Here is a 23,202-nt window from a genome sequence, read left to right on the forward strand (position 1 = left end):
TATATTATTATCATGTTAAATTGGAGCCACACATATGCACATATATTTATTTATAATTATCTTAAATTATATTTATTATTATTAAGTTAATTTAAATACATAGATCGCTCGATAAAGATAGAAAAAGAGTATAAGCGAGATTAATTAAATAGGGTGGAAGGTTAACTCAATGTTGATCCCCTTACACGTTGACTCCCTTCCTAATACGTAAATCCATTACACTCAAATTTGCTTGAATTGCATAAAAAAACAGAGAAAAGCTTTCATGGAAAAAGTCAAAAATAATTGTACTTTCTTTTCCGATTCAAAGAGAGTAGAAGAAAATTAATCTTCAGACAAGTGTTCTCTCTCTATAGCAAGAATATTACAATCTTCTTAAAAATTTTAGTTTTGATTTGATTAATTTGTGTAATGTAATTATTACTTTTGCACAACTCAAAATTTAAAATCTTCTCTATGAAGCTTATAATATTTTTGCTTATATATATATATGAGAATATATAGGCTTGATTTAAGACTAATTTTTTTTTCTGTGTATATTTAGTCACCTTATCTTAATATAATTGTTTAATTCCAGGGGAAATTAACCCCATCCATGTCGCCCCCGATCGAAATATTCCCGCTGTTTTCTTTTTAGACGTATCCAACAAATCGTACGACTCGTTTCCAACTTGATGACACCGTCGCGTATCCGCGTGCTGAATATTCCGCGAGAATGGGGAGGAAAGCTGGGAAGCTGGAGGGGCATGGTCGCGATCGCGACTATTATCTCGTACTCCTATATGGCGAGACCTCATTGCATCAGTGTTATGCCAACTGCACATTAGTTTGTCACGCACTCGTTATGGTGCTGTGGCTCGGTACATTCGCGACGTAAGAAGGGACATTTTTCCAGTTGAATCCACGTAGATCGCACGGAAATACGAGACGAGATACGAGTGTTAGAGAAACAATCTCGGACGGGCAGAGAGGGGAAAGTCCTCCCCTTCCTCCCTCCCGCGTGTAAGGCGGAGTTTACGGTGAATTTATGTTTGAAAATTTTAATAAATTGGAAGTCGGTATCGTTGTTTTTCAGACGACCGCGTGAAAGAGCCGCATTGTGCATTCCGGTGAGAACAGCTGAATGTGAATGGTATTTTTGCATCGTTTTGCATTTCTCGTCGCCGCTGCGGTCGCGGTTGCTAACGGGTTGATCGGCGATACTATCGAGAGAAATAAAAATGAGAAAGCCTGATAAACAGTGGCAGTAATTTGTCGCGTAAACAACCGCGCCGCGGTTGAAATAAGAATATTATCGTCATTTTCCCGTGGAAACGATTAAATTTATTTATTTATTGTAGTGTTACTAATATGTTGCAACTGTTACTGTTCGCTGAAAATAAGATTTCTTTAATTTTTCTTTGAAGCGACATAACCAAATGATTCTTCTTCGTGCAAAATCAATGTTAATCCGTTAGAGCATGCTAATCTTTAAGGGTCGGTGGATTGATAACACGGTAACCCCGATAACGATTAGCAACGTTGACATACGTTGACGATGGTGTATCTAATCGACGATATATATATTTTTATTGCTTCGAAAGTAAATCGACAAATTTGAATTTAGTTGACACTTTTCATGCCGCCAGAATTACCAATAACTTATGCTTACTTGGGCTTTTCCGTTCAAGTTTGGTAGAAAAAGCTATATTTTAGCTATAAAAAGAAACAAGATCATAAAATATTTCAGAGCTTTATTAGGCCTTTTTTATAATAAGAATATGTAATTTTTATTTTTCATATTTTTCTCATTATAATGAAATACAATTTATTTAAAATATAATAAACATATTTCGTAGTTACCAACAATCCACATAGCATGAATAACAAATCACATAAAATTGCGACACGAAACGTGTTAATATCAATTCAGAATCCGCCAGGAGCCGCAATGTATCACGTGTCGGCGTCTCTCTCTCTCTCTCTCTCTCTCTCTCTCTCTCTTCCCTTCAGCGTCGCGACGTCTCGCCCCGTCTCGCCCCGTCTCGTCTTTCTCTCTGTATCCACATTTATCTTCCCTTCGCTCTCCATTTCCCTCTCCCTTTCTTCATCTATTTATCTACCTGCCCTTTCTTGGCCGTTACTCTCTTCTCTATTTTATTCCGCCTATCTCCCCCGATTTTATCTCACCGCGGCGAGGTTTCTCTTTCCACGAAAGCGGAGACAGCGTCCAGGAACAGCGAAACAGGCCGAAAGAGAGCTCTCTCTCTCTCTCTCTCTCTCTCTCTCTCTCTCTCTCTCTCTCTCTCTCTCTCTCTCTCTGTCTTTCTCTCTCTCTCTCTCTCTCGGTGACACTGGGCGCGGGTGAGCGCCGGAAATATACCTGCGCGTGGCGAGCTTCATCTTGCTCTTATTCGCCGGCGTTCACCAAGTCGGCAGCGTCACCAAAGAGTCGCGCGTCCGTGTTGTTCGTGCAGTCGCGACAAATTTCCCGTCGTCTCGACGGCGCGTTTCTCCACTGCGATTCGCGTCAGCGCGTTACGCCACGATTCGCGTCTCAGCGTAATCCCTACGCCACAGAGATGATCCGGCACAAATTCCGGCACGAATGACAGCGACGACGAACGGACGCGCGTAGCCAATTGTTCCCTCACGAGGCACATCGTCCACGAGAGTGATTCTCTTTCCGACCGACGGTTCTTTCCTTATCCCGACTTAGCCTTCGATCGTGTCGTTTATCGAAAATTGCATCGCGGAATCGCGCAAGTCTTGAAAAGAAGGCCATAGTCGTCCGTCAACATCGTGCTGGTGAGAAGTGAAGAAAGGTTTAAGGTCACCTTCCGCGAAATCATAGTAATCGAGTAAATGTGCTTGCCGACGTCATATTATCTTGATCTATCGATCTATTCCGGGGAGAGTTCCTCGAGATGACCCGAGTGAAATTTACGCGATGTTAAAATTAGTAGCCTAAAATAGCCTTGCGGTCCACTTGAATGCCACTAACACAGTTAAGGGCCAAGCCTCTTCCGTTGAAGCATCGAGTAAATCATTTCACTCAACAGTGCTTCGAGAGATTTTGTTTCTTCCATTTCTTCCTTACTCTCTTATTTCTAAATATCCCAAAGTTCATTTACCCTTCGCGCAGATTGAAAGGAAACATTTATTGCGAAATATTATCTCCGGGTGCGTGGAAAAAAAAAGAAAATCTAATTTAAACTTTCTTTAATTACAGAGTTTTTTTCATTCTTTTAACTTATATTTTACAATTTTTTTTTTTTTGGGGATATTTTATATGCGAGTATAAAAAACCTCGAGATAAAAAAAACGAAGTCTCTCATTGTTAACCTGTGTAATTTGGGAAAGCTGAATCTTCCATCGTGCTAACCCGTTAAATTAGCTACCAATTCATCGTCACGCAACGTCGAGTATCGTAATTACCGCTTGGTGGTGGAAGAGGGAGACTTATGTCATCGTCGTTTACTCGACGATCGCCACGTGAGTGAACACGTGCGCGCGTACGCACGCGCATCCGATTCCTCCTACGCCAGTGTGCGTGCGTGTGTGCGAGGATGGCGATGGATCGGACGATGTACGGCAAGGTGGAGCCGGGCGACACTTATCAGCCTTATAGGATCACGATGAAGAAGGGTTCGCCTCCTGGATGTAAGTTCAACGTATTTGTTCTGCGAGAATGCCAAACGGGTTAAGGCTTTAATTGCGGAGTATTAACTTATCGTACTTCTTTCACTGAAGCCTGAATTCACTGCGGTTAATTAGATACCTCAGATAAGGTACCTAAGATTCCTTTATCAGCCTTATAAATCTTAATCGATCGACTCTTGGAGATTTATAGTAAATTTATAATTTATATATATATATATATATATATTTATATAAATTATGCGTGTGTGAGTGTGTGTGCGTGTGTTTGTTATTAATAATTAAAGATTCGTGAAGGATGTACCTTAATCGCATATATTCGCATCTAACGCTTTACCTTCTGTATCTCGCTGTTGAGCCTTAAAAGATACTTCATAATATTCTGACGAAAGCTCAAGATATTAGCGCGATTAGGGATTTAAATAGATCTTGAAGTATTTTAATTAAATACCGTAATCAAGACACGCATGAACGATACGCGTGACTGAATTTCCAAGTGAGCGGTTACATGAAATATGTCAAGAGATATTATCTGCATCTGCGGATGTATGGATATTACGGTTTGCTACTTATCTCGGACGTGACGCAATTAGACATCCATCGGTATACGGCGGTTCTCTCGGCCGATCGATCGGCGATCCGGTTACACCCGCATACGCGATTAGCGCGCGACGTCCTAATCGAAGATTATCACGACATTGCCGACCTGTTCCTTTGCTCGATCGTTCGATCGTTCGATCGATCGATCAGATTCAAGGTAACGTCGGTGCGTAGGTATCTCCTCTTTCTCGATCGCTCCTCCTGGAAGATCCGCACCTCCATATGAGGTCAGCCTCTCGTGGTTTCCACTTCCTACGCTCGCTCGCTCGCTTGTTCGCGACGTAGATATGTAGGAAGGTGCGATAAAGGAATCGCGCATACTCCGCCTGGTCGAGTAACCGGTAAAAAAAAAAGGTCCGCGAGGAAAAAGTAGCTGCGAAGAGTGTCATTCGCGATTCGTTACTTCGTCTAATTAACGTCTCTCGCAACGACTTATCGCTCCATACTTGGCGGAGGAAACGGGAAGAACCTATATCGGATTTTGCTCTTTACTATTAATTATCGCGCGGCTAATCAACAGTGCATTTTTTCTGCGAATATGTATGGAATATCGTCAAGCAAGAAATAGAATAGAAGACCTAGCCTCCGATCGATCGATTCCCGACGTTGATTGCAGTTTTCAGGAGCGTGGGTGGTGCGTCGTAGTGATTTGTGGTGAAGGTCGCGGTGTGTTTCGCATTCGAAATGTGACGTTTCGATCAATCCAATAACGGCTATCCATTATCCGCTTATCGATCGGGACCATTCCCGACGAATCTCTTGCTCGATCGGGATCTTTCGACATCTTCTCGTCTCTCGACGCTTCCGTTCCATCCGGCGGTCTATGTTAAAAGAGAATCGCGCCAATGGCCAAGGGGAGGGTGATCTCACGTAACACGGAGGTTTCGTAAGCGCGACAGCCGCAACAACAGCACGTGGTGCCAGTATCGCCTGATCCCGCCAGACACTCGGATCCGATCGATCATCCCACCGTCATCTCCGCGAATCATCCCGTTGTATTCCGACGACGTATATACGCGCGTATGCCCGCGCTGCTCCACGTGTCCAGTTTTAGTAGTACGAAGCAGTTCAATGTACACAAAAAAAAAAAGATTAGTCTTAAATAGAGACAATATTTTCATATAGCGAGAATATTAGAATCTTAAAAATTTTAATCTCGTCGTTTCGATCTCGTTCGTCTTCACAATAATCCCGTCCATTTGAACCATTTTTACTCCGTTTTTCTCGTTGTTCGACGACTTCGTCATTCATAGAAGAGACCAGGGGTGTAGTGGAAAAATGTGATACGCAACGCCAGTTTCTCTCAAGTCGGAATTTATTACGATTAAACTGATTTTTTTTTTTTTTTTTTCGAGTCGCCAAGAAGAAGGTCACCGTCGTTCGTAGATGGCGATTCATCTACAAAAACAGATGTTCACACCTTGTCCCAGACATTCCTGATGCGCGATCACGGTCATGATCCATTGAGAAAGAAACCACGCGAAGAAACGGAACGTTCGTTACCTGATCCGCAGAGACGCGGCTGCGTTTTCTGGAGTAGGATTAAATACTGTCCAGCTAGGAATGGATCTAGCTAGTTCTGCTCTAATTTGAGGTTTATTTTTACCTCGCTGCCAGCAAGTTGGAGCACAACACAGACGTCGTGGCGGATTCAGTTCGCGCGTGATTTACAGAGAATTCGGACGCGGTTATCGTTGCCGATAACGAACGACGGATATTTTTGGCGAATCTTTTCGTCTGTTTACATCCTCGAGCCGCCATCTGTCGCTTCTGCTATCCGTCGCGCGTCACTCGTCGCCTCCTCTCGTTGGCTAAAAGAATATTTTCAACTTTAATTGACAATAGAGGAATGCAGAATGGCTTGGAAATCACTACTGCGAAAAACTATTCGTATATCGATATAAAAAGAAAGAAACTGTCTGATTTCAGACAGACATTATTACGGAAATTGATATTAATTCAAAATCGAAAATATTTATATTCTGATTGTAATTTGTTGTAAACGATAACACAGTGTTTTTACATAGGAGTGTAATGAGAATCGCTCGTTACGGATTGATTTTTGAAGTAGTGATCTCTTGGCCAGTTTGTAACATTATAACATCTCGCGTTGTTTGTTGTTTCACGAGTAGAAACAGTGCCGCGTGAGAGTCTCGAAAACGCGTAAAAATGGCAGATGTAATGAGGCCTGTATCGCCGATTTCACCGATTCGTCTGGCGACGATTCAACGTCACGCGAAATGGGAGCAATACGTTAGTAAGTATTGTCTAAGAATCGTCTTTAATTAAATCTTAGTTTCGACAATAGATAACTCATTATTCAAATAGTTCCAACTTGTCTCTTGCTAATTGTTTCCTTGATGTGTGCGTATGTCTCCTAATCTAGTCTCCTAATTTATTATTTTTAAGAAATATTTTATTATTTATAAAAATTAAAAATTTGTGTCCCTCGCAACATCACAATTTTTCAGAAAATGACATTTCAGAAAGTAAGAATTTCGAATTGTACATATTACATTTTATCATTCTATTTTTTTTTTTTTATATTATATTTTATGCTATATTTTATGCACGTTTATGCATATATGTGATTTTGATATATGATTTTAAATTGGTCTCTCCGCATAGAAAAAAACTTAATCTTAAGTCAACATTATATCTAAGCAAGAATATTGTAATCTTCGTAGAAAAATTTCAATCATGATTGAATTTGCATTAATGCAAGATATAGATATTTTCATATAGAAGATTTTTAATCTTGAGCAAAAGTATTACTTGCATCGATACAAATTTAATCAGATCAAGATTAAAATTTTCAAAAAATTATAATATTCTTGCTTATATATGTGAGATTTGTTCTTGATTTGAAAACTATTATTTTTTTTCTATGCGTTTCTGTCAAGTTTTACGTTATCGCGGCCCCGCGGCGATCATGATTAGATCTTGCGAGTAATTAAGATTGATGGCAGTTGGCATGTTGCAGCAATAGGAATGAAGACGGTCGATGATACTGTTAACGTCACGATTCTACGGTTCCCTCCTTCACGGTTTACGCAAGATACACGCGTGCGTTACGCGCAATATTGATGTCCGACTCTCTGTATGAATCAGCCGTACAAAATAGACCTCGATAAGCTCGTGCAGGCTTCGTGCCAGTGTTCAAGTCTCATTCAGACGATTACCCAACCCGACTCTCGCGGCGCACGCGGAGCGCAAAAAAGATCGCAAAAACGCAAAAACGCAGCGCGCGTGCAACGTGCAGGGATGTACGCACGGACGCATCGATCTCAAATTCAGCGCAAACAGCCTTATTCAAACGAGTCCGCGAATATTTTTTGAAAATTGAAATCAGGCATTGGCAATATACGTATGCGCGCGTATCTTCTTCGTATTTAGTTTTCAGTATTTTTACAATAACGAACTTGTTGTTTGCGATACGAATATTTATTCTGACTTGTTACACTTTTAATTTTGTATCACGTAGTACCTCTAAATTCGAGATGATGTTTTCAATTAAGAAAAACAGCTCATATTGAAAAGTTTTAAAGCGATAAGATACAAGATAAGAGTATATATAATATAGTTATTAAGTATATATATATATAATAGAGTATTTTTATAAGGATACTTAATACGTGTGTTGCTAATTGTAAAACAATTTTTTTTTGGAAGATTTTCATGGTAATATTTTATAACAAAATATGCGTTTGGACCTTCCTCTGCCATCTACGATGTATTTACGGAATGCCGCACGATTGTTCGCTGTAGAACGTTGAAGTGTTTTAAGTGACTAGTCACTACTCAAAAGACCATTTATTCGTCTTTGGAATTTCTCGAAGCTATTTTCACGCTTACAACGTCCGAAGTTAATTACTTTAATAAAACTAAAAGAAATTTACTTAAATCACCGCAGTTTGCTTAAACTGCTTCTTCATTTTTACCTTAAAATTTAGAAATTAAAAAAAAAAAAAAATCACATTTTTCCTTGATCAAGGCTTAAGTTAAAGTTTCACCCAGATATATATATTCAACATATCAAGTCTTTGTCTCTAAAAGATGTCTCTGAAAGAACCCGTCATTTTCTGAAACTGGATATTTCCTCGAAGCCACGTTGCTCGCACGTTTATACTTGGTGCAATCAATTTCTCCGTAATCAGACGTCAACGTCGCGGAGCAAACCAGCTGCCTAGGCGTTCGTTTCTTCTGAACACCGCAGCTTCCGGTTAACGTACGGGCATGTGCCCCACTACCGTCTTAATGCCTGCTTAATGTCCTTCCTCCTCTCCAACCTCCTTGCTCCTTCCTCCAGCTCGCGGTATCGCCCTCCTGCACGCTTCAATGACAATCAGTTCCGCCGACGTTCCCGTGCATGCCGCGTCGCTCGCACGCGTGCACGCAAATCCCAACCCCGTGAGACACGTGTCATCGTTCCTCAGGAGTCAGTGCGTGAAAAAAATCGGAGCGGTGCGCGAGCAGAGAACGCGAGAAAAATTGTACGAATCGGACGACAGAGTTGCATTTTATCATTTTATCTTGATAATGATTTATCAAGTGCGATAATTACAATTCGATATCGGCGCTCGATCAACAACGCGTTTCCGCACTTCTCCCGTACGCCTACGTAATTCGCTTCGCGTTTTGTAGACTAAATATAGTGACAATAACGACAATAACAATCCCAAGGGTGTACAACATTGGCATGATAGGCTACGATTCGCGATAAATTCGCAGACTAAGACGCTTCATAAACACTTTGCTTTTCTTATCAGCCTCAGTCCTTAGCGCGATAGAGTGTCATCGTGTTTCAGTTCACTTTGTTTCTCTCGTATCTCACTTCGGTGAATTAATTCATTGCCATTGTTTCTCGGTATAACATCTTCAAGTTATGCGTCGGTTAATTTAAATTCTTTCTGGATCTAAATAATTCTAAGGTCGAAGCTATTTTATGAAATCTCTGCAAAAGTTTTTAATCACTTTCCTGAGTTGACTTTAATTGATCTTCCACATCTTTGAATTTTTTTTTGTCTTGCATAATTACGACGATTCAGTTTCGCGATAGGCGAAACTGCCGATCTCTACCTGACGCGCGAGAAAAGACGTCGCGTTGGGATTCGTGCTCTCGTGATTTTTCTCTCGCGCATTTGTCCCTTCAGAAAAAAAAAGCAGAAAAAAAAAATTAGTCTTAAATTAAAAATATATATTCTCATACATAAGGAAGAATGTTACAGTCATTTCTAGTTCCTCATTTTTTTGAGCCGAGCAAAGATGATACTTACATCAATACAAATTCAATGAAATCAAGACTAACATTTCTAAAAAGATTATAATATTCTTCTGTTTATGTGAGAATATTTGTTTTGCTTTAAGGCTAATTTTTTTTTCCGCGCGGTTTCGCACTTTCTCCGCACTTTTGCCGGGCCGGACGCGCAATCAGAGTCTCGGCCTGAAACTCGCCACCGCTGCTCGCGAGGTTCAACGTTCCTGAAATAGTGGGTGTGTCGGGCCTCTCTCGCGATCCCGCGATGGAGACGACGCGGAGCGCGCACGCACCCGAAGAGGAGAGTCTGTACCAGGTGTACAATCGTGAGAAAGCGACCAGTAATCTCGTTACTCTCGGTAAACACGCACTTTAACTACTTTTTAGGTTTAGGCTTGGATGACAATTTAGTCACGGACGAAACGAATAAATCGGCTTAGCTTCCCAGGCCTTCGGATACCTCTTCCGACTCTAAAGAATTCTCTAAACGAGAACATAATTGACATACAACAAGCAAATCCTTCACTATTGACGCTACGCACGAGAAATTTAGGTTAGGTCGGAAAGGGATGTGAATTTGAACAACAATGAAGATTCACATAGCCTTCCTCGATCTTTACGATCGTAACGAGTTTCTCATCACGTGAATGTACAACAATAAAATGTTTAAATATAGTTTGTATGTAGTTAAATGTAAATTGCAAATTGAATTTACCACGGTGCCAAGCAACTCTCTCATATTTCTCTACGTGTATTTAATATTAAATAATTATCTGTTAATTATTTTTGATTAAAAGAATTTTATGTACACGGACGCATCCGTCAGAAATACAATCATACTTCCGTTTAGCAAGTTGGGTTTGTTTTCACGTTTGCCTATGTGAATTTCGTATTTGCATGAGTTATTTGATATTACGTAATATTTACGTCGTAAAATAGATAATATCTCTTGGTATTTTTGATTAAATAAATTAAACGCGTCGTGACAATCACGCGGCTGTCAAGGACGACGGCGAAGCAACGGGTATGACGTCATCGTGAAACAATGCCATGACATTTCTTTTTTTTACATACGACTACTCGAAATTAAATGAACCTGATTGATCTAATAATGCGGTATCAGTTTTCATAGAATATAATTTTCTATTTCGTAATAATATTCATCAATCATCGATATAATTACAAAATTATTATTGTAAAAAAATATATAATCAGTGCATTAAACTGAGATAAGTTTCAAATAATAATAAAATAATAAGTGGTATTATTCGAGAAACAGGATTTTTAAAATTTTGTGTTTAATAATTTTTCTTTTTATTGAATTTATATTTGATAAATTCAGAACAATATAATATTGCTAAAAATTAAAAAAATCTTATATCAAGTTGAGACATACAACTTGTCGATCCAAAAATTAATCATTGATAAAAACAGAAATATATTTTAATTATTGTGCTTTAATAAGAATATATTATTGCAATGTAAAATTCATAAATTGTAATAAAAAAATCCTTGAATCGTTAATTTGTTATGAATTAATTTCTTATAAGCTAATAAACAAGAAATAAAAAATTTAAACGTGCCTGTTGAAAAATATTCGCATTAAAAATTTCTACATTGGATCCCATTTAATCACAAATGTTTGCATTAAAGATATGACCGTTTATTTTTCATGCGGTATGCATGGAGGATCGATTGTATAATGCGAATAAAATTTCCGTTTGGCTCTACAGAAATAAGAGTCAACGAAATGCGGCGAGAAAGTCCGAAGTAATGGGAGATTCTCGATAAATTTAGGGATGAGACAACGCGCACCGGGTTTTTTTTTTTCTTCCTCGGTAAATTTATACTTTCCGGGAAGTCAGCTCGGCGCGATCCGCATTTTAATCGCGAGTGCAAATTAATTCCTGGATTCATTTCATTTTCAGATGCGTTGCTGGCGGACCTGCAGAATACCGTCTCGTCGGAGGGGACTCACATTGGCGGAGGTAACGCGACACCCGGTTACGGATCGCTGAACGGCGCCCGCACCCATATGACCACCGTGTACAGATCGTATGATCAAACATCGCCACTGCCATCACAATCGGTACGTCGAGCCTTTTAATCGCAATTAGAGCACTAATGGAGTCACGAGGACGCGCCTGTCGCGCGCGCTAGTCCAGCTAATCCCGGAGATCTGCATAGAGAATTTTCGGATTCTGCACGTCCGAGTTATCTCTGAGTCGCATTATCATGACTCGTGATGTATTTTTTTGTAGCTGAACTAATATACGTTGTACTTGAAATGAAATAGATACAGGCAGCTTCGGAAGTTTAACCGATAAGTTGCGAGAGCATATTCTACAAGTGGAAATAAGAAAAATAGTAAAATTTATTGCACCTAATTTGCAAATAAAGAGATATTTGATTAAAACGACACTTGAGATGGCTTTAAGACACTTGTAAAAATGACTGCTATCCTTTCTCTTCTTGATAATCTATAAAAGGTACGTGATATGAAGCAGAAAATACACGACAGCTGTTAAAAGAAGTGAAAAATGTGCTTTTACATATAAAATTTAAAGGTAATTTTAGCTGTCGTCCAATTTTACGAATTTTCTAAGTACGAGACAAGTCACATCTGCACGATTAAGCACGTAATAACGAAATTAAATGCAATAAAAAATTTTGTTGTCAGCACGTCACTTAATATAAAGATGAACAAGGATGAATGAGCTTCTAATTTTTACTGCGACGCTACCATCGCGCGGTGTCGATATAATACGGAATTTAATATAATGCAAATTTGAAAAAGGAAAATGCATCGAATTATGCCAAGTTTCATGTACATAACATTCTTTTTATTTCCACTCGTATATATATATATATATATATGCTCCCGCAGTTTGTCAGTTGACACTGTACATATACCTATATATATTTGAAGTTTGATAAAAGCGAGATAAAAAGTTTTGGTGCAGCCCAGTGCAGAAAGAGAAAATAAATCTTCGAATTAAGTCGTTATCTTTGCATCAGCTAATCATGTTGGATTCGCAAAGATATTCGAAAGAATAGATTTTTTTTTCTAAGCAAGAATCGCTCTCGACGATAAAACGTAGAGACGGTTTATCGATGAAACTTTAGCTACGCGTTCCTGAAGAGACGTTGCTGAAGTCGTGGACGTGGTTCGTCAGATGGAGCCAAGTGTTTCGATGGTGAACGCAGAATCGTCGCGGTCTTCACGAGTGCAAACTGCCAATGAAAAGTGACATTGGGGTGCCGTAGACGTTTGACATATTTCAATATACGCGATCGCGAAAGATATAAAGAAAACTCGTCTATTTTCGGCATGCAACGATTACGGCTGCAAAAGAATTTGCTATTTAGTAAATAGCGTGTATAAAACTCCGTCTCTCTTCTCCCTCACGTCTCTGCTGAAATATTAAAATACATTCGCACTTCTGTTTTTATTTATTTAACTTTTTATCTGACAATGCGCGTGATTTTCAACATATATTTTCATATATACATGGGATATTCCTCTACGAAATTAACTCTTTGGCACTAACGCCGTCTTACGATTCCAGTCTACAAAAACGTCCCGAAATAGAGCAATCCGTCGTCATGATCGCGAAAGCGGTGACACGCGGGGAAAATTCATAAATAAACCTCTTCGCCGATAATTAATAACTGTCGATACGAGAATGTCTTAGCGAGATACAACGTATTCTCATCAATGTCTTTCGATCGTCCACAGCTGGCTTTCAAGGCCACAAATATTAATATGGATATTTACGGATCAAGCGCAACAGACTCCAATTTAGAATCATTAAGATTTTTAATCTCGGACGTCGATATTTCTAAATAAAAATAATATCACAATCATAATTATGATTTATTTATACTGGTCTTAATTGACGTAGATTAACTTTAATTACAGTTTAATTTACTTTTTATCTTCCTTTAATTTTAAGAATTTTAGGAGAGAAAGATAAAGATGGAATGTTTCTCTTAATCGAGATTAAAACTCATAGATATATTAGTAGAAATGAACGTTACTCATATTTCTTAACTATCAGATAAAGCAAGTTTCAAAATGTTTAATATTAAATTTCGATCTGCGCGATTCCTCCTGTTGTTTCACAGACGTAACGTCGCGATCTTGCGCAACAATAATCTGATCGGACGCTCCGAAATATTTTCAGAGCACGACCGCTTAAATTTGTTTAGACACGGAGTCGCTCGTGTTATAATCTTGAAAATAGACCGCTAAAGAATAAGGCAAACGCGATGCCGTTGAGGAGAATCAAATCCACGGCGGTTTCCGCTCGCGACAAGTTTCGATATTTTTCGCATTAGCCGCGTCGGTTGTTTTGAGAGGGAAAAAAAAAGAGAAACCTCCAGAGTCATAAAGCGCAGTCGGAAATAACTGTGACGCAACAGCGGGATTCTAAAATTAGAATCAATATCGTATCTAAAATTGACTGCTCGAAGCATCACTACAAGCTTAACGTCGAAAACGTGCGCGGTAAACGGAATCGTGTATCAGTCGGAAGAGAGAGAGAGAGAGAGAGAGAGAGAGAGAGAGAGAGAGAGAGAGAGAGATTCTCGAATTTCTCTCATACACTTTATTTTCACTCGGGAGAAATTACGCGAGGATGTGCCTGCAGATACGAAGGTTACGTACACAAACCGAACTTAATTTATTTGTCATGAATGGGGCAGTCAATAAAGCAAGCTCGAAGTTGATGTTACCAGACGGTTCGAGCAATTTCAGCAATCAGCTTCTATTAATTTGATTAATTAATAAAAATTCCAAAAACAAGGAAGAATTTTAAATGTAAAAATACATTCATTCTTTTTTTTTAAATATATTATACCTGTTATTTCTGTTTATAACGAAAAAATTATAAATTATTTTAGATTTTATTTAAAAATAATTGAAAAAATTTTTGATCCAGGTTCTAAACCAGTCGCTAAACTTTTTTGTATTATTTTTAAATAAGATTTAGAGCGATTTGTAAGTATTCATAATTTTTTCAGTGTAAATATAAAAATTACAAAAATAGACATTCATAATCGCATTCTTAATACATAATTAAATATTAAAGTATTTTTCTGCTTTTATTTTTTTACTTAATTTGGAATTTGCCGAGTTCTTCATTGTACTCGAGAGTCAAATAATACGTCGTAAATAAATATTGAAAATTATTGATTCGTAAAAGAATCGAGGATCGAGGCTAATGTGATACGCAGAGAGATAAAAGTCATGTAATAATATTATATAATGTAAAAACTGCGTCTGAAAACTGCGTGTCTAAAGAATATTTTTTAGTATGTATGAAAGAGTTGCTGCACGGAACTGATGCGTTTTCCATGAGTTTTCCACGACGAAGAGATCTTCACCTGTTACGTTCCCTGCCGATTTTATCGATTCGCGCTCGGCCTAGGGCAGCGTAGCTTCTATTATTCATGATTCTCGACTCGTGTCGCGTTCCCCATTGCAAAATTTGCGGTCGAACGCGGCCAAGCCGACTATATACGTATCGTTCGTTGAAGACACACCGATCACGCCAATCCTCGCCGAATCGCACTTTTCGTAATTAAAAAAGCAAACAGAAAAAATTGGCTCTATTCACCTTTAGTCTGGCGACGTCAGGCACCGAGTGACGTCGAGTCGCTAATTACGCGTTCATATGTTCAGGAATACACAAATATAATGTATCTTTTCGTTTTGGTTCTTAGTTACCCCTCGATAGTTTCTAACACAGCGAGAACTTCCGCGTCTATTGAAACTAGAATTGAGGGCGTACAGAGCGAATCGATTTCGATGCATTTTACAATAGAAATCGTATGAGTTGTAAAACCGTTTATGCAATTCTGCTTTCTAACTCCTTTCTCGAGATATTTTATTTTTAATCAAGTTTGAAAAGTTAGATTACTCTTCTATTGTATTCAATCAGAAAAATAGATTGTATAAAATACACTTTTTTTAATGTTTAAAAGAAATGGCAAATGTGAAGATTTGATTCGACGAATACTTATTTATAAAAATAATTAAATAATTAAAAATTAATGATTAATTAAAGGAATTGAAATAATAAAAAAATTGTATTGGGTAAATATATCTATTGCTTTTTAAAGCTGTTAGTTATTTCGCTATTTTATTTTGATCAGTATTGTTTGCATCGAACAATAGAGGAGATCGCCTTACATTAGGTCAATGAACTTCTTAAAGTCCAAGTTACAAGTAATCGTAACTATAAACGTGGCATATGTCGTTTGAATCATTTAACGACTTACAAAGTAGATTGTAACAATGATTTTTGACATAATTATTATTATTATTATGTAAATTATATACATTTGCATAAATTGAAAGCATGATAATATTTATCTATATATTCAATTATTATATTTTTTTAAATACAACTTAAATTCATAAAGTATTATTATATAATTTATTTTTATAACATATACATTAAATTATATAAATTATAATATTATTATACTTTTGGTGAATTAATCAATTTTGTTATGTCATTATTTTGTCATTTTGTCATATTTTCGTTCACCAAAATATGACAAAATATGACGTCTACCTAAACTGAGAAGGAATTTCAAGGAAAAACATTCATGAAGAGAGAGAGAGAAAGAGAGAGGAGGGGGGAAGAGAAAGGGATTAAATCGACTGTTTCACGATTGATGAGTTAGGTTAACAGTTAAAAAATTTCCAACAGCTGCCTCTTCTACGTTAACGTTTAATAAATTGCGCTCGCGTAAATCGCTCCACGTTCACATTACTACTCTTCTCGGAACGTGTCATTATGGCGATCTGTCATCAAGTGTGTACTAGTCGTCATTCTCGGATGCGACGCGGTCCAATTTTGATACAGTCCCAGACCTATTTTCGCGACGGCCAACTAGGCAAAATTGTCGACGAGCTTACTTCGCGAAGTTTACGGACGAAATTTTACAGCGGATATATTTTAATCTTTAACTTCACAGTTACACCGGGGAAAAAAATCTTCCTTATCGTTATTATCAATTCTAAGACAAGAAATTGTATTTTATATATATATATATATATATATCAAAAATTAGCAACGAACAGAGATATATATATATATATATATATATATATATATATATATCTCTGTTCGTTGCTAATTTTTCCTTTTAAGGCAATAGTTGATCAAGAAACTTAATCAAGAAGTAGAATTTTTTGATTATCGATTTTTAATCGCAGCTGTGCGGTGAGGAAACGTTCTAAATTTAGCGGTACATTTATTATCAGTATATATGCTTTGCTTGTTTCAATACTATCTCAATATCGTTATTAAACACGAAGCTGGATACTGTAACGCTTCGGGTTACGAGACATGTCACCCGTCGACAATGACAATAATGTTCCTTACCGAATTACCGCCCGAGTGCCAAAAATCCTGCCGGTTTTCCCGAAGGTCGCGGGCTGTTTCAGCTTTTCCTTTGAGGCGCGCAAATTTAGCCTGCGCGCGCCTTCGACACGATTCCAGAATACGATTCGCATTTGCAGCTGCATCTGCCGTTGTAGTCCGTTGCATAAACGCCCTCGAATGCGGTAACAGCTCGAGCACGTGAGCGCATCGAATTAGGTCTGCGCGCATGCTGGAGACGCGTGATTTATCTTCGAATGGGAAGAGATTGCAAAGTACTTCAGGAATGCTGCTTTATCGCAAAGAGAATAGCCGCGCGGGAGTTCGACGATAAATCTCGCTCGTTCGTGTTTGTTTCCCAGAGATTCCCTATTTGTCTATTCTCTCTCTTGAAAGATTATTTGTTTATTCCTAGGAAAACTGAAAAATTTTGGATTTTTCATTGAAAATTAGTAATTTATTAATAATTAATTTAATATTAAGCATAATTATAGTATTTTCATGCTTTGTTAATAATTATACACGGTGTCTACTATTTGGAAAATCCTAGACTTGTCAAGAAATTTGTTTACACCTAAAAAAAAATCAGGTTTTCGAATCTTCATAAAAAATTGACTGTAAATTCGTTAAAGAAATTTTTATTTATGATTGTCGGTTGCGGATACGTTTCGCATGAATGATTCAAAGATCGTACGAAAGATCCTGCGGACGCAGCCTTGCGTTAATAGTCGTGATGTCGCAGCTGAAATTTCCCGCTAAGCGCCGATACGTCTTCTGACATGTTTCTGCTGGCTTACCGTGGATATTTTTAGGTCGACAACTCAGCGTGTAACCTAGTTTCCATCCAGCAGGATGCGCCGTAATACTATTTTATTGCAAAAAAAATAGTCGCGCGGAAGTTCGGCGATAAATCTCGCCGTCCTTATTCGCTTCTCAGAAATTTGACTGCAATTCGTCTATTATTTCTGGATTATTTTTTGAACGATCGTCGTTCCCCAGTATTCCGTGAAAATTGTCTGTTTCGATATAACGATGCGATTTTATGATAGTCATAAAAAAATGTGTCGAAATATACACAAATATATTTGTGAGAGTTGTATTAAATGTGTAATACAATACTAAAGAAATAAATTTTATATATTTTAGATATAAAATATTAAATAATCAATTTTTCATCGTACACACATATATTTCCCTTCAAAAAATAATCCAAAAATAATAGACGAATTGCAGTCAAATTTCTGAAAAGCGAACAAGGACGACGAGATTTATTATACCGAACTCCTGCGCGACTATTTTTTTAAACAACAAGGAGAATAACCATAAATATACCAATAAATTGCAGTAGTGATATATTTTTATGTAGAGTTATTAAGACTGACCCAAATTGTGCTACTTTCGCTACGCCTCATTTACGAATCTTCTTGAAAGACCTCTCGTAAAAGCTCCAATTTACCGTTACGGATGGCTGCAGCTCGCATTTGACCATCGATTAGCTTGACGTCAAACATCAAATTTAATTTTGGTAAACAAGCCAGAATGAACTTCTCGCGAGAGACCGATTTCGCAATCGAAACATCTTTGCTTTACTAGTAAAACATGATATTAACTCTTTGATATTAGCTTTGACAACGTAAACAATAAACAAATCTTGTATATAAAACAAAAAAAAATGAATATTATTTTTTAAAAATCATTACTACTTATGCAATATTAATATTTTACATAAATATCATCACATTGTGTTTCTGTTGGTTAAATTATATGACATTTCAAAAACTTTTTTACATGTTACATTTTTTTAGTAAACCTTATTTGATGTTATTCAACATTTTTAAATCAAAGGAATCTCGTAATTGCGATTATGTATTTTTGGAATATTTTCCCTCGTGGCTAAAAGCAATCTAAAATTGACTCTGTCGAGACTAAAAATGCATGTCCTGAACGACGATGTTCCACACGCCGCATAATGATTCTAATGACATCATGGTTCTAAATAATAATGCACTTTGCGGAAACTTGGCAGGCCATTGCTTTTTGTCGATTAACAAGCCAAGAACACCTGGATGAACGCAGAAAATCGCAGCTGTCGTTCAAGCCATCTTCATACTATCCATTCATCCGAAGAAATCTCTTAAATGTAATTTTTCTAACCGCTTCCGACATTTTATTATTGAAATTTAATTAGCTTATAATGCTGCAAAACGCGAAAATTTGTTAGGACTCTATATCAGCGTATAATCCAGATCAAATATTTAAAAAAAGAAAATGATTATTGAGCTAGAATCTTAATAGCTGAATATATCAATTAGAATTGAATTTTTAGAATTGAGTTTTCGAGACCGATGACACATGTAATTCTTTTCATTCCACAAAATTGGTAGATTGAATCGAATTCTTGATGGATGCATTTATGATATGAAGGAGCCTGGCACGTCAATGCGTCAACATTTATCGCGGCTTTTCTCGAATGTTGTAGCCGACTTATCAAAACCGCGAGGCGATAGAAGAAACCATGGGTAAAACCGGAGGCGCGTCTTACGCGCAAACCAGTGCCGGGAGCAAGATGCCTTCCCTCAATAATAATCTTTCTGAGTTGGACACCCTCCTGCAAGACTTGAGCAACGCACGTTATAATGCTCACTATCAAGAAAGAGGTTATCATTTAGATTCTTAACTCTTTCCCGAATGGTTAATTTTTTTTTCGATACACCGGGACTCTCGCACAGAAAAAAAAAAATTAGATTTAAATCGCTATTATATATTTTTGCAATCTTTGTAAGTCTTTTTAAACGAATTGTGTTTTTTTTTTTTTTTTTAAACAATGATGGAATATAAGGGTTCTTCGCGAATTAAATTTTGCAAATACAAATAAGCAATTAACGATATTTTATTTTTCAATTAATCTTTCTTTGATTAAATTCGAACAGAATTTCGATTTTCTCAAATTTGTTCGAGAAAAATATTAGTTGTTATTAAAAAAAAGCAATACTTTAAATTCGAGATGAAAGGTTTATAAGATGGTACAATAATATATATTGATAACATTCTTCTCTCTCTCTTTTTTTTTTTTTTTTCTAATGAAATTTTCTCCATATATTGTCAAACTTTTCGGGAAAGACAATTTTCTTAGGAGCGATTTATCGCATAGAATGGCTTGATGATTATAGACAGCCGCGTATCCACGAGTGGAGTGAACGGGGGTGCGACCAGCCCCATGCTCCGTTCTTCAAGTAGCATGTCAGCCTCTCGACCCACCGTCGACTCGTTGCTCGAAGAACTAAGCACCGCAGTGCCTAACGGGTGAGCTTTGTATGTGCGCGCAAAATTAATCCCAAAACAATGAACAAAAGAGCTGCTTATCGAGCAGGTTGGCTGCTTTTAAACATTTAGCTCTCTCTCATTAATAATTTCGGGACAGAGTTTGAACTTTGATTATCGGTCCACCCTATGGACATTCACAAAAATTTCACAAAAAAAAAATTAATCTTAAATCAAGACTATATTCTTATATATATGAGTAAGAATGTTATAATCTTCTTAAAAAAAAATTTTTAATATTGATGTAAGTATAGATATTCTCTTCGTATTTCAGCAAGAATATTATAATTTTCATATAGAAGATTTTTTTTAATCTTGAGTTGAAAACAAAAGTAATGCATCCATGCAAATTCGATCAAAAACATCTTCAAATTTTTATCAAATTACAAAATTTTTAAGAAGATTAATATTCTTACGTATGAGAATATTTTTCTTGATTCTAAAACTAATTTTTAACTGTGTTTTCGAACTCGCTGAGGTGATTAATGAGGATTTCAATCCTCGAGATAATTCGCGTTTGGTAAAATGGACTATTTGTCCCTTCCCTCCTTCGAGCAGAGACTACCCCGCCGATGGAAAGGTGAGAGTCACTATACAGGAGACATCCACGGAGATACAGCCGGTCTACGATGGCTATCCCTCCAGTCAGCACGGTTCACTGAATCGAACCGAAGTTCACAGGAGTTACCCTAACGGTCATACCGCGAGTAATGCTACCAAGGAGCTGGATGATCTAATGGCTTCGCTTTCCGAATTCAAGGTATTCATCTGTAACATAAATCACGCAATCGCGACACATAATGCGATTAATCCTTGTGGAGTGGTTGACATCTCAATACCTTGTTGTCGAAAGAACAGTTTTTTTTTTTACTGAGAAGCTTAAAGCCTTGGTCGAGGTCACAAATCTGAAAAGTAATTTCATGTTACATGGGACATAAAATTATTATACAGGACTTTTAAGCGTGATGATAACGCTGCAAAAGATTTTTTTTTTTATATTCTACTAACCAATTTGAACGTTCTATACAATTATTTTGATGGTCCAACAAAATTATTTTTCAGGTCTATATCAAATGTTTAAAATACGATAGCAAGTCATATCAACAAGAGGAATAATTTGCAAATTTGAAAGATGAGTATGAGACAGTTATAAATTGAAGAGCCATTCTTTAAGGATTAATAAAGGAATAACTCTCTTTCGGTGTTCATATCGGCTTTCACGTGTTAACCAACGTTAAAATCGTCAAATAAACTCTATTCGTTTCGTTGTTATGAATTTCGAACGGGCGCTCTTTTACGCGCTCTTTTATGTTTTTAATCTCGTATCTCGAAAGAGTCAGCATATGTTGCTTCTTGTTTTTGCATCGTGTTGCGCACAACACGCCAGGTCTAATATCATTCAAATATCTAAAAGATTTGCTGTCTTATCCCTCCATATACGGATCCACGTGTAGCCACGTATCGACGAAACAGGTACAAGCTGTCCCCGACAACCGCCCGCCGCTTTGATTTACCGCAGAATCGGAAAACACCGGAGCGTTAAATCTACTCCTGCCCATTCTTGGCTCCCCACGATACGAAAATAACCACCTCGCCATCACCGTGGAGCCGAGGACCATCGGAGCCGCGCTAGATACTCTCCCCCGTTTCTACCGCGGCCGCGGGGAGAAAGAAGGGGGGGGGGGGAGGAGGCCGCGAAGACGAAGCCACCGGAGAGGTGGGGCACTCGCGCGTCGGGGCGACTTGCCGGAACACCCGGAGCTTTCGGCCAGTCTGCAAGCTCACCCGTGGCGATCGACATCTTCCATCCTTACCGTCTTACCGTCTCACCCGTGGGTCTTCTCTTCATACTTCTTCATACCTCTTCATATCTTGATCCGCCTCGCGGACTCTTACACCCTTGACATCCCGACACTCGACATCCCTTTTCTCTCACCTTGCCCGTCAAATCGGTACCCCAACCTTGAGCACATCTCTCTACACTTGACACGTACATACGCATACAGACACGTGCACGATTGGTACCGACTCGTAAGACTTACGTTGGGGGACTTATACAGCTTTTTTTTTTTTTTTTTTTCGAGGGTTCAGTGCGACCGTCGACGAGTGCAACCGTCTTAGCCTTCCGAGAAATTGAGATAATCGATTTCGAGATTGAGGAATTTTTTTTTTTTACATTTTAAAGCGGCAAACGAATCGAAGAGATCGCAAAGAAAATATTTTCTTTCTTTCTTTCGATTCCTCATCGTTTCATTTTACCAATCTCGAGATCGAAGGGTCTATGTTCTATTTCTTGGACGAAGAGTTGTCGCTCGTATTTTTTATGCGCTCGAACCTACGATCCACGTGTCTTTGCAGATTAATAGCGGCACCCATCAGCACCAGACGGTGACCGACTCCCCGTACGCGAAACCTAACAAGGCTACCAAGAGCTCACAGAGCCCTTTGCCCGCTGAGGGCACACAGACTCGGGTACATATCACCGAGACCCATACAACTCATCTCTACCAGCCGGGTGAGAGCCAGCCCCTCAAGCAGAACCAATTGGATTCTATGCTCGGCAATCTCCAGGCCGACATGAGCCGTCAGGGTGTCAATACAACTCAAAAGGGATGCTGCAGCGCCTGCGAGAAGCCCATCGTGGGCCAGGTAGTCGTCGACCGACGTTAGACGTCGTGACCGACTTCTAACTTGATATACCCAGCGATTGGACACCTTTTTTGATAACATTCGATAACATTCTTGTTGCATAGGTGATAACAGCTCTGGGCAAGACGTGGCATCCGGAACACTTCACGTGCACTCATTGTAACCAGGAATTGGGCACGCGGAACTTTTTCGAGAGGGAAGGACATCCTTACTGCGAGACGGACTATCATAACTTGTTCTCGCCCCGTTGCGCTTATTGCAACGGGCCTATTCTCGACGTAAGTTCTGAGAGTTCATTCCCAGAACTCTTCAGAGGAGAAGAGTTCAAATCGTAATCGC

The 23,202-nt window shown here is 38.2% G+C and overlaps 1 protein-coding gene and 1 long non-coding RNA gene across 8 annotated transcripts in view; one reads left to right on the plus strand and one right to left on the minus strand.

The window, feature by feature from the left end:
* Pax (paxillin) overlaps positions 1-23,202 on the plus strand; it is a 28,488-nt gene that overhangs the window by 1,217 nt on the left and 4,069 nt on the right. The window contains exons 1-8 of one of the 7 annotated variants that reach the window (XM_025219438.2): positions 8,574-8,732; positions 9,674-9,855; positions 11,425-11,585; positions 19,373-19,550; positions 20,064-20,196; positions 20,773-20,974; positions 22,573-22,863; positions 22,968-23,141. In XM_025219438.2, the coding sequence (XP_025075223.1) occupies positions 9,762-9,855; positions 11,425-11,585; positions 19,373-19,550; positions 20,064-20,196; positions 20,773-20,974; positions 22,573-22,863; positions 22,968-23,141 (1,233 nt within the window). In that variant the 5' untranslated portion in view covers positions 8,574-8,732; positions 9,674-9,761. Of the gene's footprint in view, positions 1-3,507; positions 3,643-6,365; positions 6,497-8,572; positions 9,856-11,424; positions 11,586-19,372; positions 19,551-20,063; positions 20,197-20,772; positions 20,975-22,572; positions 22,864-22,967; positions 23,142-23,202 lie in introns of those variants that run through there. The other 6 variants (XM_025219437.2, XM_011645760.3, XM_025219439.2 and 3 more) reach the window with 6 other exon arrangements.
* On the minus strand, positions 1,719-17,147 carry LOC148937687 (uncharacterized). The gene is made up of 2 exons (XR_016137987.1): positions 16,897-17,147; positions 1,719-6,050 (listed from the first exon to the last, which is right to left on the minus strand). It is a non-coding gene; the product is annotated as an uncharacterized LOC148937687 (long non-coding RNA).

This window comes from Pogonomyrmex barbatus, unplaced genomic scaffold (assembly GCF_055798465.1).
Source record: "Pogonomyrmex barbatus isolate J1 unplaced genomic scaffold, ASM5579846v1 scaffold11, whole genome shotgun sequence".
Classification (NCBI taxonomy): Eukaryota; Metazoa; Arthropoda; class Insecta; order Hymenoptera; family Formicidae; genus Pogonomyrmex; species Pogonomyrmex barbatus.